Source organism: Pelobates fuscus, chromosome 3, assembly GCF_036172605.1.
Source record: "Pelobates fuscus isolate aPelFus1 chromosome 3, aPelFus1.pri, whole genome shotgun sequence".
NCBI classification, from domain to species: Eukaryota; Metazoa; Chordata; class Amphibia; order Anura; family Pelobatidae; genus Pelobates; species Pelobates fuscus.
In genome coordinates this window covers 335,429,529-335,442,913 of record NC_086319.1, presented here as the reverse complement: position 1 = coordinate 335,442,913, position 13,385 = coordinate 335,429,529, and the positions used below count along the sequence as shown (strand labels likewise).

The window sequence follows — 13,385 nt, the reverse complement described above, 5'->3', positions numbered from 1 at the left end:
GTTTATTTTGTGATGGATTTAGCTCTCAGAGATCCAGCTGGTTAACTGCAGAGTGTTAAAAACTGCTTGATTAATAAAATTTTAATGTTCTTTTAAGTGCTTAAATTATTGGTCATAAAAAAATGCTTTATTTTTCTTCTTTACAGACTGCTACCATTTGTTAAAACAGAATCTATAGCCAAACCTCTCAGTTGCAGTGCTCCACCTGCTCCGTGTCTAAGCCTCCTTGGGAATTTTGAGGTATTGCTTTATGTTCTTGATAACCATATATATATATATATATTTATTACAGCTTACAGTAGACCTTTTGTCTACAAATATGGAAGATGACATCACCTAAGGGGGGTTGTAAATTGTATTCATACATTGTGTTGGAGACATTGTTAGCAGAAATGTAGAATAACGTTTACATTTGCAAAGCTTGTGCATCTGTGACTGCTTTAAATGCTTAATTCTGAACTAGCTAGGAACGAATTACTATACATTGTGCATGTGTGCTCAGAGGATATGTAGAACTTTTTTTTGTACATATGTATGTACATTACTTTATTTTGGTACAAGCCTCAACAATATATAGAGCAAAAATGAGGTAACCGTACTCTGACATTTTTGTATATTCTAAAAGTGATCTCATTCATGTTTCAAAGGGGAATTCTGCCCCCCTAAAGCACTTTAGGTTGCTAGAATGTTTTGTGTGAAGAGTTTGTAAAAATGAAGGGCTATTGACCTTGACATGACCTATTCGACTTATACATGACATTTGGCAAGCATAAGAAATATGACCTGTAGACAAACAAAAAAAACGAAAACCCTTGGAATAGCCCTTCTCGTCTATTTTTACGAGATCAGGGTCAATGGAAGTGTTCTTTAGTTTGTCATCATTATAGAAAAGTGTAGATATTTGCACAGTGTTTGGGACTAAAGAAAACACAAATCTTCGATTTAAGATGGATCTGTCATGCAAGTGGCTTTACTTTTGGTTCTCCTTGAAAATAAATGTATTTAAAAATAATAGCCTTAAGTTGTAAATAAATGTAAAAAATGTTTCCGCAATGATTAATGCTAATCACATATTGTCATGAAATTATATTTTTACAATTTGTGAATGCATTCACTGCAATTCTGACTTAAATTACTTTGTATGTAACCCCATAACTTCAAAGTGAATATTAAATTTAAGGCCAAAATATCCAACCTTGAAATATTTCTCCAAATCCGCTATGCATCTATTTTGGCCTTAGATTTGGAAGTCCTAAATTTGAATTCCTTACAGTTCTCCCTTCCGTGAATAACCATGCTAGTGCGTTTGTGTAACAACTGGTAAAATGATTTGTTCTGATTGCAGGAATCTGTTCTGAACCATCGAATAGAACCCTTGGGCATTGTTGAGGGTTTTACTGCAGAAGTTGGGGCAAGCGGAGTTTTCTGCCCAACCCACATGACCCTGCCTGTCAAGGTGTCTTTCTTCAGTGTTTCAGATGACAATGCCCCCTCTCCATATATGGTAAGAGTTGGTGTTTTGCTGCTTCCTAGTGTTTACCAAGGCAAACCACATTAACTGCAAAAAAAAATGATTCTAGAATCTATTCAAATAGTAAGAAATTGTATATCAGTTTTAGCTATGTGGATCAATCAGCTGAGTAAAATTACTCTGTAGCTCACTTTAGTAATTATCTACCAATTTGGAATTGTCTTGAAGTGAATGGTTCCCTATTATTTTGAAATCAATCTCATTGCTGCATCAAGGTTCGTTTGAAAATGGCACAATTGTATTACAGCAGAACTGCCAGATTTGACTACTTTAAGACAATCCCCACTAAGAACTGACTGTTTGTATCCAGATGATCTCCCTTTCTGTTCTTAATACAACACTGAGCCTCCGTGCTGCAATTCACTTCATTAAATGAGTAATTTAATGAAGTGTTTACAAGGCAAAATAGTATATCTCAAAGATGGTTATCTTAGCCCTTGCCAAAAAGAAGAGCTAAGGTTTATAAAGCAGTTTTTTCATGGAAATCCTGTTGCGTTTTGCTTGAGAACATATGGTGTTAAATATGTTTTTCGCTCTACTTAAATTTATTTAATTGCTTTTTCAGGGTAATATTACACTGGAGTCTCTTGGCAAAAGGGGTTATCGTATACCTCCTTCTGGAACCATACAAGTGGTGAGTATTTTGTGCTTTAAAATATGCAAATATTACATGTTTACGTTTTTAGATTTGAATTAATTGGTTATTTCATTGCACTATACATTTATCATAACAGTAATACCAAATAGAAATAAAGCCAAAAGAGAGCAAAATATTTCTACCTCTGTCCTACTAAAACTATGCAAAGAGGCAATCCTCTATAAATCTACTACAAAAATTATAATTTTATGCACTTTCCTTTCAGGTGCACTTTCTAGGTCTATGCACCATCTATGCCGCCCTGCGGCGTTTAGAGCCATCTAAATAGGGACGGCATAGAACGCCCTGCGGTCTTAATTGGTTAAACAGAAATTGCATCAATACTTGCAAAACCAAACCATACAGGGATATAATTTCTAATTAGTGGAGTAATAGCTGCTTGATCCAAGGAGATATCTGACTGCCATTTTGGGGTCAAGAAGGATTTTTTTCCTAGTTTGTTGTAAAATTGAAAGCGCTTTAGACTTGTTTTTTGCCTACTTTTGGATCAACAGCAAAATGAGGAAGGCTGAACTTGATGGATGCAAGTCTCTTTTCAGCTATGTTACTGTAGATATTGATAACAATATAAAATATAGGTAATACTTCATACTCATAAATGGAAGATAAATGGTTATCTACAATTTTATATATATATATATATATATATATATATATATATATATATATATATATATATATGTATAGTACTTTAAATTGCATGTACATCTTCGCCTATACTTGAAAAGTACTATATGTGCATATTATTGCTTATGGGCATATCTCTCTGTGGGCATGTTAAAGGAACACTTTGGGGCAAATTATCCATGTGGGTATTTTTCAGTGTGAGCAATTTTCTGTGTGTGCATTTTTCTTGTGCCCCTTTATGACAGTGGTTTTTGTTTTTTCTGTGATGCCAGTGTTTGGGTTTTTTCATTTGGACTATTTTCATGTGAGTTTTTTTTTCTTATCACCTTCAATTCAGTCGGCAAATATGGAATTTAAGAGAAGAAAAAAAAAATATATAATTATATTTCCAGGTTTAATATACACGTTGCCTGCATCAGGCAAAGTACCAGACATCTCCTACCTATTATCCAACCTAAGAATGAGAGGGACTAGACCAGCTATAAAAATTGTAAAACACACATTTAACACCTCTGCTGGTGTTTCAAAGTATGGGCCAGAACCTACAAAATATAATAGCTTATTGCTGCAAAACTTTAAGACCTTAACAAGTTGAACTATTACAAGGTCCACTGTGGACGATGGAATAAATTTCACTTTAACTATTTACATTATTAGTGTTGCGGCAGTACTTTATTCTTATTTGGAATATAAGATCCGCACCAGGAATCTGCCAACAGAGATCTACCTGGATAACATTTCACTCTTTGTTGGCAAATCCCTGGTATCCTTCATATCCTGTACAGCATGTGAAAAAACATAATACGAACATTGCAAAAGAATGACACATAAGGCCATATATCCTGAATACAATCCGTTTTGAGAAATTAAGATATTTATTTTTTATGGTCTGTCTGATCAGATAATGGCAAAGTGTAATCTTTAAAAAAAAAAAAAAGTCATCTCCTTTTGAGATTTTTTTTTCCCTTTAATTTTTCCTAAATATTCACTCTTGCCATGCAATATTGTCAAAATTGTATTTTTCTCTTTATGTATTGTATGTGCACAGAAAGATGAAAAAAAGTTCTGAACCTATTACAGTTTAATAAGGTGTTTTGTCTATAAAAACTATTACTTTGGGTCTAGTGATAGAAACCCCATTTACAGTTTTGTTCCAGGGGGCAGAATTAATTCATTGCAAAAACTGAGATTTACAAAATGAGTATTATCCCTGTAGTACGTTGATGTTCATCCTTTATATCACAGGCTGTATATAAGACATGTATATACTAATCTGTTTTATTTTGTAGACCTTATTTAATCCAAACAAGACAGTGGTGAAAATGTTTGTGGTGAAATATGACTTGCAAGATATGCCAGCCAATCACCAAACATTCCTCCGTCAGAGAACCTTTTCTGTTCCTGTCAAGAAAGAAAGAAAGGGAATGATGGAGAACAACATTATGAAGACAGAGGACAGGACATTACGCTACCTCATTCACCTGAGGTATGTCACCTTTCTATGAAATATTAAACTAGATCTTATGTACAGTGGAATATTACATGCTCATATAAACTCTACTATCTGAGTGGGTTGGTAAATAAAATGGGCATTGTCTTAATTGTATTTTTTTCTGACATATGGTGGCAGTACGTATGGGTTGTGCTTCCTAATTGGGACAAGCATCTGCAGGATAGGTGATTAAGAAAGGTCCCTCCCCTTTATCCTATAAAGGGCTTCCCCAGCAAACCCACCTCAGTTCTTCTTTGTCCTAGCACGGGATGGATCAAGCGTCTGTTGGAGGTGAGGCACACAGATTGCTGTCTGGGGGAGGAAGACCGATAGCCGCCCGGGTGGTAGGCTGATCAGCATGACTCCGTCCGTGGAGGTTCCGTAGCCCTTTCTGTTTAACTTTGCGCCGAGTATGGGAGGGCTGGGGGACGCCTTCATTATGTTGAAGGCCGTGTGCCTGCGCACAGCGGTGCAATGCACGCCCGGAACTTCTGGGAAACCGCTGAGTGTGGAGCGCTGTGCTGTTCCCTCTGGCAGCAGGAAGTTTGCCAGAAGGGTTCCCCGTGTCACCTACCTCCCACGCGGCTCAAAGGTTTTCAAGGTAAGATAAGCTGATCTTTGCCTTGAAAATCTGTTCTGATTAAAAGTTATGGATAGAATTGTTTTACAGAAAGTGGACTGTATGTGCAAGATGGACTGTTTGTACACCGTGGAATGCCTCTGCTATACTCTGCTTTTGCTTATTGTATCTGTGCTACTCCCCTTAATATGGTTCTGGGGTTTATAAATATGACCATGGTGCTGCAATTTCTTGGGTAAAATTAAGCAGAGACTATGCAATCATTCCTATCTTTGAATTCTTATAGAGTATCAAATAGTGTATCGGCTGCTCTGCCTGAGATTTTCCACAGGTACCGAAGAGAAGCATCCTTTGATTACTGCGAATGTTTATCTACCTCTTCTTAAGACATGTCTGGGTCATCATACTGTGTGGAGTTGGTTCCTACCTGATGTACTGAGAAGGTTCATTAGGAATGAATTAGTCATGGGGCAGGATAAATCTGCTAAACTTTAAGGAGGGTTATCTGTTCCTCAAACCCATGTCTTTCTTACATGCAGAAATGGGAACACTCTGTGTAACGAGCTGTTCTTGCCCAACGTTTAATATGTTTACCATCAAATTGGTAAATGTTACACCCCCAGGTACTCTGGGAATCCATAAAATTCGGCAAAAGTAGCTGCTTTAAAAACCCGATAGTCAAGAGGCTGAGACCTCTTGCAGACAATCTTTCCAGACTGCTGAGTTTCGGTATGGCTCTTTGCTGGCAGGTGCAGCTTTGTCCAAAACATATAACTTTGTTTACAATCGTTAATGGAGGTTATTTAAGTCTCCTGATAAGCAGCTCGTCGGTTTCCTGTTTTATTTGTGATTGTCACATATTTTATATGGATTTGACTAATAAAATTTGACAATGACCGGCCAAGATCATGGGTTGATCTGCTGTTTCCCTTATATCCTGGTGGCTTAAGCTTGGACGGCAGATCAGTGTCCTTTTCGGTCCCCTGTTTACTTCCCTTAAGGAAAGGGGTATCTTCTATAACCTATGTCGAAAAAGGAAAAAAGCTGTGCCTCAAGACAAGTAGAACTAGGTCCGACATGGATAGGCGTCTCAGACGCCAAGAAGCTTGGAGCTCAGTGGGTTTAGACCTTGTTCAACCCTTGGGGTTCACAGGTTAGTTTCCCCTGCAGGGTTGACTCAGCACTTCATCCCTTTTGTGGTATATTACTGGAGTACCATTCAATGGAGTCACTTAACATTCCCAGGATGCAATTGGGAACCAGTATTTATCTTAATGTCTCTTGCCTGCCTTTTAAGTGGAACCTACTTGCAATCACTGGTTGCTTGATCTAGCTAAAGAGGGCACCGCTTGCTCTTTTCAAATCTGCCCAATCCGTAATCTTCCGAACATCTGATACTCTGTTGGATTCAAATAGTTTGAGATATGGTTCTGTGAACCACGAAGTTCGTTAGGTTCCTCAGGAATCGCCTGGTTATCAAACTCTAATCATTCCTTTAAACCGGTTATGAATTTAAATTCATTGGTTCCTCTCCTGAGGTTCAGAATTGAAGCTTCTGTATATTGATCCCACATATCCCTATTTCGGTCCTTCAAGAAGTTTTCTGAAAATATGCCATACGTGGATTGTAGAGATTTCATTGCTCTTAAAAACGCCACCATAACAGCATATTTTAGGGAACGAGGCATTCCCTACTTAGGCTACTTATTGCTAATTGGGACGTTTGCCCTTTAAGTATGTTCGAATAGCTGGCAGAGCACTACAGCAACACTGTTGGATACGGAGACTATAAAGTATTTTCTTCTTCTCCAGAAAACAGTGTTTTTTGAGGTTCGTGTTAACCTTAAAACGTTACCTCTGCATCTACTGCACTCATAAAGGAAAGGTCCAATTACTAATAAAGCGGAAATTCCTCCATAAGGGCAGGAAATGAGATTGCTGGGATGTCTGACATCTTCAATTCCTGCGGTCAACTGGGCAAAATCTGGATTTGACCGCAACAGTGGAAAATTCTCTCCTCTGGGTCAAAGTGTGGAAATCTTGAAATTCTGTCTCCTCGACTCTGTTTGGGGAAAAAAAAGCAGTAGCTGTCCTTTCTGCATATAGAAGGAGTAATCTTCACCACAGAATGCATCTAACACAGGCTGGGTCGCTCGTTTAAATTCTCTGTGCCAGCGTTCTTGGTCCTAAGAAAAATAGTCCACTAATTTCAGAGCTCTTAAGGCAGTTCTTCACTCACCTGACAGATTCTGATCTTGGTTGATTGAGGGACCTATTACAATGCGGTCAAACCACAACACTGTTTCCCTCACGTCAACAGACAGGGTGGTGCCAGAGGCAAGGTCTGTTTCAGCCATGTACTAAAACGGTGTACTGGGCTCAGAATTTCTGGGAGGTCCTCTCTCCATTCCACTCAAGATCCGATCATGTTCACGGTCTACAGAGAGATTTGGAGGGCCCGGATAGTCCTTATGGCAAAGAGGGAGAACATGAAGATTCTCAGGTTTGCCTCTCTGTACAGGACAGAGTTCACGTTGAATAGTTGGTCTATCTATCTACGGGTATTTCTCTGGGCTTACATTTTTTTTTTTTTTCCCTATACTGTTCCTAAGACTTCTTCAAAGAGGTAACGGACAGAGCAGTGGTTCTGCCAATCTTTCCATACTGGCCAAACACGAGCCAGTTTTAGACCTTGGTGGAGATGACTTTCAAGTTTGGGAATCTTCCGATCTGAAAAAACACTTTTGGAAGACAGGATATCCTACTGGAAGTGTTGAATAGGTTCTTATTGACTGTAGGGCACTACATGGTGGATCCTTCATCTCCTGAGTCTTTATGAGTCAGAGTCCACTTGTTGCGTATAATCTCTTAGTTGTTCCGCCTCTAACCTTTACATGAGGATTTGGGTAGAGTGTTTACATTGTTATAAGGATTGTCATTGTCTTCTAGTTCATTTGTCCGGTTGGTTCAAATATACACTTCCAGCAGGAGATTTCCACAAGTTGGGCGTTTCCACGTTAAGACCAAATTGTATTCCCTAAGTTCTTTCTGTGAAGGGATTGGTCTTCGTATATATTGGTCAGAAGTTTCTTTGAAGCAATAGGCTTTTTGGGCCACCCAGGAAGTTCTGTTTCCCTTCTGGGATCTTTCTTCAGTCTTTCAGGTCACCTTTTACGTTTGAGGTGGTTCCTTTAAGTATGCTAAAGCTTAACCAGCATTCTTAGTAGACATTACCTCTGCCAAGAGAGTAAGCAAGCTTCAGGATATATCTTCTTCAGTGGAATTTCTTATATTACATCAGGGTGAAGGTTGTGTTTCATTCTAAAACTTAAATTCTTGCAGAGTTATCTTTTAGAACCGTTAATCAGTTCATCCTTCTATAATTATACCATCTCCCCGCTGGAACTAGATGGCATATTCTAGTGCTTTAAAAAAAAAAAGGGGGGGGGGGGAGATGGCATTTTAGATGTACCTATCAATATCAGCCGAATTCAGAAGATCAGATCCCCTGTTGTCCACTTCTAGGAAAGTTTTATTTTTATTTATTTTTTAATTCTTTATTTTTGGAAGTGCAGTAGTGAGTACATCATTTGGCAATGACAGAATAAGGTACATCGAAAATATACAATAATCAGTGTTGGTTTGTACAAAGTTTAATAGCATACTGCACTGTTATTTTATGGTTAAAATAATGTAAACAACATTTATGAACAGAGTAGTTACATATCTCAGTTTGCATGACTTAACCTCCCACAATGACGGCGTTTACTTCCACTATCTGGGCAGAATCTAGGAAAGTTTTAAGGGGATTGAAGCCTCTTTCTATTTCTCATAATTTTGGCAATCATATGACCTATGCATCCGTAGTTTTGATTCGCCAGCATCTCTCTCAACGCATTCCACAAAGGCAATGGACACTTCATGGGCAGAGAAAAGCTCTTGCTTCACCCGAAGAAATCGGCATGGCTGCTTCTTGGTCAGCTTTTAGCACCTTACAAAACGTCAGGCATTTTCATGCTTCATGTACTCTCGGTCTCTAAAATTGCGTTAGAGCTTAGGAACTTCAAGCTGTTTAAGCCCACCCAATAATGAATCTTGCTATATCCCCTACGTACTGCCACAATATGTCAGAAAAAACAGAAATTTTTACTCACTGTAAAAAAAATGTATTTTCTTAATATGGTGGCAGTACAAATCTCCCTCCCTCTAAATTACAATTTTGCTTACAATGTGTGTTTTCTTGCTACGACTGAGGTGGGTTTGCTGGGAAGCCCTTTGTAGGGTAAAGGGATGGGAGGGATTTTTCTTAATGACCTATCTTGCAGATGTTTGTCCCATTTAGGAAGCACAGCCCATACGTACTGCCACCATATTAAGAAAAAAAGAATTTACGATGAGTAAAAATTTATTTTTATTTTTTTGCCGGGAATGTTTTTTTGTTTTTTTTCTTTTTCTTATTTGACCTATGGAATGACCACTGACATCCGTTTTTAACATTTGTAAAATAGAACCAGAACATTTGTGTATATACTAGGCTCAAAAAAGTGTAATGCTTTGAATGTATAATGCAATGCATTGATTAAAAAGGTTGAATTAGGAGACTGATACAGGAAGATACTCAGTGGTGGGGTAAATGCACACTGGGTGAAAAGAACACTAATTGGAATACAGGATTACTTGTGAGATGTGGAGCAAGAAGGCTCAGCAAGACCAAGGATTACAATGTGACTAGGTGTGAGCTAATGGGGATTAAGCGATCTATTTATTAAATGAAAATGTTATGGAGGATGGGGAAATAAAGGAACCTGTCTTGTAACACCTACATTTTATTTTTTAGGTTCCAGAGTTCCAAGTCTGGGAAGATCTACCTCCACAGAGATGTCAGACTTATCTTTTCTCGAAAGTCAATGGAAGTTGATAGCGGTGCCGCATACGAACTCAAGTCCTACATAGATACCCCAACAAATCCCACGTTTTCAGCCAGGTGTTGAACAGACTGCAGATGAGAGAATCTTTGGCTTGCAAAATTAAAATTAGCTTGACTTCAAATGGCAAAGAAAGGCTGTATTCTTATGGAAACGAACACCTGCAAAAAAAATGGACCAGCTCCAGAGATTTTCTTAAATGTACTCTGTGTATTTCATGTAGACTGGAAATGAATAGAGTCCTAACGCATTTTTTTTTCTACTATGTAATGCCACTTGATTGGATGTGTGCCGCCTTAGCAATTCTTCCTGTTAGTTTAGTGTTTACACATTTTATTTTTATTTAATATTTAATGTTTCATTTACTACACAAGTGATTGTTTGTTTGTCTAAGTGTTCTAATGTAGCACAAAGCCTATGTAAAATCATACAATGTATTTTTGACAGTAATATTGAAATCTAAAATATATATAAATCTTAAAAACACACTGCATTAATTTCTGTTTACTACTATTGAAGGTGTGCAACATACATATTTGTATATGTGTTTGTATCCATTCACACTGGTTCCCCTAAACTTTTGATGTTTACCATTTAAAAAAAAAAAAAAGTAATTATGTCCAACTGCACCCATCCTGTCTATCTCACATCAAGAAACACCAGAGCCCAAGTGCAATTTTAACAGCGCTCTACACATTTGCAGCCCTGAGTGGGCTTGCTAACATGATGACCAGTTGTCTGGAGTGTATTCATGCCAATACACTCCTCTTTTTCAGGTGAGGTTGAACCACTTTTCTTTGGGAGTTGGTGATGCAAGCTACATAACGGACAAACCCTCTATAGGCCTGCTCATTCATGTGTCCCACTTTCATTCATCCTGATATAGAGAAGTGTGTCACAGGTGACTTGAAACGGACCTGAACAAGATTTTTGCAAGTTCATAAGTGTTAAATCCATGTCCGTTATATACAGAATCAATAAAACGTGTGATTAAAGGTATTGTGTACTTAATTTGACCCTGTATTTTAATGTATTGTATAAATAATGCATTAAAAGACGATGCTCGGTACCATAACAATGAATTTGTTTTTGTGCTAGAAGGTTCAGGGCACTGTCTTACCATAAGGGGTTAAAAACTCAATGATCGGTTTGCTCCCAAATTTTTGAAGACTGCAATTGTTTGGTGTGCCCATCGACTTCCTTCAGAGGTTTGAGGATTCAATAAGGAGGCCTCAGCCTATCACTAGCTCCCCATTCAGAAAATTAGATCAAAGTATTTTTCACTAGATTTTCTGAATGGGGACCTAGTGATAGGCTGAAAGTGTCATGACTGTGCCTATGATGACTTATTTCTAATTAAGTTGTTATGGTACCCGGAGTAATCCTTTAAAATATTGCCAAAAAATGATGACCTTTTTAAAATAAAGGTTATTTTTAAGGAGTTTTCGGTGCACTGCTTTGAGGGTTTAGTCCAATTTGAAACTTTTCATTCTGGTCTATGGGAAATAATCATATCCTATAACCCCTGTCCAGCAATGGAATATGATAGAAGTTAAAACACAACAGAGACACTGTTGACACTGATAACCAGGAACGAAGTGTTCCAGGCTGCCAGTCCTGATATTCCAAATCTCGCCATTATAAGCTACATTTGGCAAACGAGAGCAGGCTCAGGGTGCAATGATGCAAAGTGCTTAGAGTGACCCTTTAAGTCGTACAAACTGCAATTATTGCAGGATTATTAACTAAACTCTAACTTTTTGGACTTTTAGCCAAATGAGAAAAAGTTTAAGGCAAAAATAGATGATCTAGAAAAGTTCTCCAGATATTTTATTTTGTAAATATATTTTTATTATCATTATACATTTACAGTGAGACTCGTTGGTCTCTTATTCAAGTGTATTGTAACTGAAGCACAATTGACATTCACAGTGAGACTCGCAGGTCTCTTCAAGAGTATTGTAATTGAAGCACAACATGTGCCAGAACATGTATGAAGGAGAAAATGAGAAAAAAAAAAGCAAAACAAGTAGGTATTTGAGCACGCAGGCCCACAGTAGCGATGGACTCGCAGGTCCCTGTTCAGTATTGCAGTGGTTAGGCATCCACTGTTATTGTCGCGTGTCCCCCCTGGTTTGATTGTGCACTGCCATCCATCTAGTTCCCGTCAGGGCGTCTAGGTCTAGTGTGTGTGCGGCCTCGTCTTGTTGAGTGAGGGAGGTGACAGGTTAGTACTGTATTAGTGACCCGTAAGTCGCTGCAGGCTTTGTGTGATGTATGCCTATTGGACTCATAATTCCACTGTCAAGTGGTCAGATATGTGGCCCAAAAGAGGTTTGCGGGGAAAAAAAAGGGGGGGGGGAGAAGATCGGGGAGGGGAGGGGGAAATCCAGATATTTTTTACTTGGTTTTGCTCTATGGTTTTTAATACTTTATTAGACCTAAGTACTAGATTTCCCATAATCTTACATGTAAAGCAAAAAACATTGGCACTGGTCAGTTGCTTTTTATTGATTTTGTGTACTTTTTGTCACATTTCATTCACTGTTGGAGAGGTCACTACATACTTAATACACCTTGGTTGGGTGATTGATTTAGCCTCGCTGCTCTACGCTGAGCCATATTCCTTGAATACGATCTTAATTAGATACTTTGAATTGTAAGTTTATTTTTGCAGTTTTTGCCTTTTTAAGTGTGTGGTAACCAAACGCGTACATAACAATATGACACCCACTACCTCTGTCCCCTAAATGGTTACCCTTTCCTACCCAACTGGCCATGCTTTGGAACACATAGCATCATTCATGATATTTGTATCTTAGCTAAATGATGCCCTGCTTAGCAATAGTTTGCTTCATTCAGAAGTATATTGGTATCTGAGCGGGGTGCATGAATAATTGCAATAACAAAGCTTCCTGTAGGAGGGTTCTCCTGTTACTCTTTGTAGTATAGAAGGCTATACTATCATGTTTTCCACCACAAATGTCATCCTGTCACCTCCACACCCTGTTACAGTCGCTCGACACACACAAATTCCTAATTATGTCACTCTCCCTCTAAACATACCCACCCTTGCTTTGCCACACTTACCCTATCACATTAACTTCCCCAACCCTGTTGCACTCACCCCTTCACCCTCCCACACTCATCCTATCACATAAATACCTCCAATCCTGTCTTCCAACTGTGCCACACATACCCCAAACCTTGTCACACTCTTCCCCCACCCCACCCCCCAACCCTGCTACACTCTCCTTGTCACATTATTGCCTCTAATCCTGTTACATTAAACCCCCTTAATCTTGTCACACTCACCTCCCCTCATTCTGTCACACTCCCTCCTCCAACCATGGCACATTCTCTCCAACCTTGTGATACACACTTCCCCAACTATGCCACACTGACCCTGTCACATTAACCTCCTCCAATCCTGTCACACTTGCATCCCCTCGGCCTGTCACGCTCCCTCTACCAACCATGCCACATTTACACCAAGTCTGTGATACCTTCACAACTATGTCACAATCACCCCTCAATCATTCTCACCCTCTCTCATTCTGTCACTCACCCTG

The 13,385-nt window shown here is 38.7% G+C and overlaps 1 protein-coding gene across 1 annotated transcript in view; it reads left to right on the top strand.

Annotated features, from left to right (window-relative positions):
• ATOSA (atos homolog A) overlaps positions 1-10,299 on the top strand; it is a 73,401-nt gene extending 63,102 nt beyond the window's left edge. Inside the window, exons 8-12 of the mRNA XM_063449064.1 lie at positions 147-240; positions 1,346-1,504; positions 2,097-2,165; positions 4,106-4,302; positions 9,726-10,299. Of these exons, the coding sequence (XP_063305134.1) occupies positions 147-240; positions 1,346-1,504; positions 2,097-2,165; positions 4,106-4,302; positions 9,726-9,879 (673 nt within the window). The 3' untranslated portion in view covers positions 9,880-10,299. The remainder of the gene's footprint in view (positions 1-146; positions 241-1,345; positions 1,505-2,096; positions 2,166-4,105; positions 4,303-9,725) is intronic.
• The last annotated feature ends 3,086 nt before the right edge of the window (positions 10,300-13,385 follow it).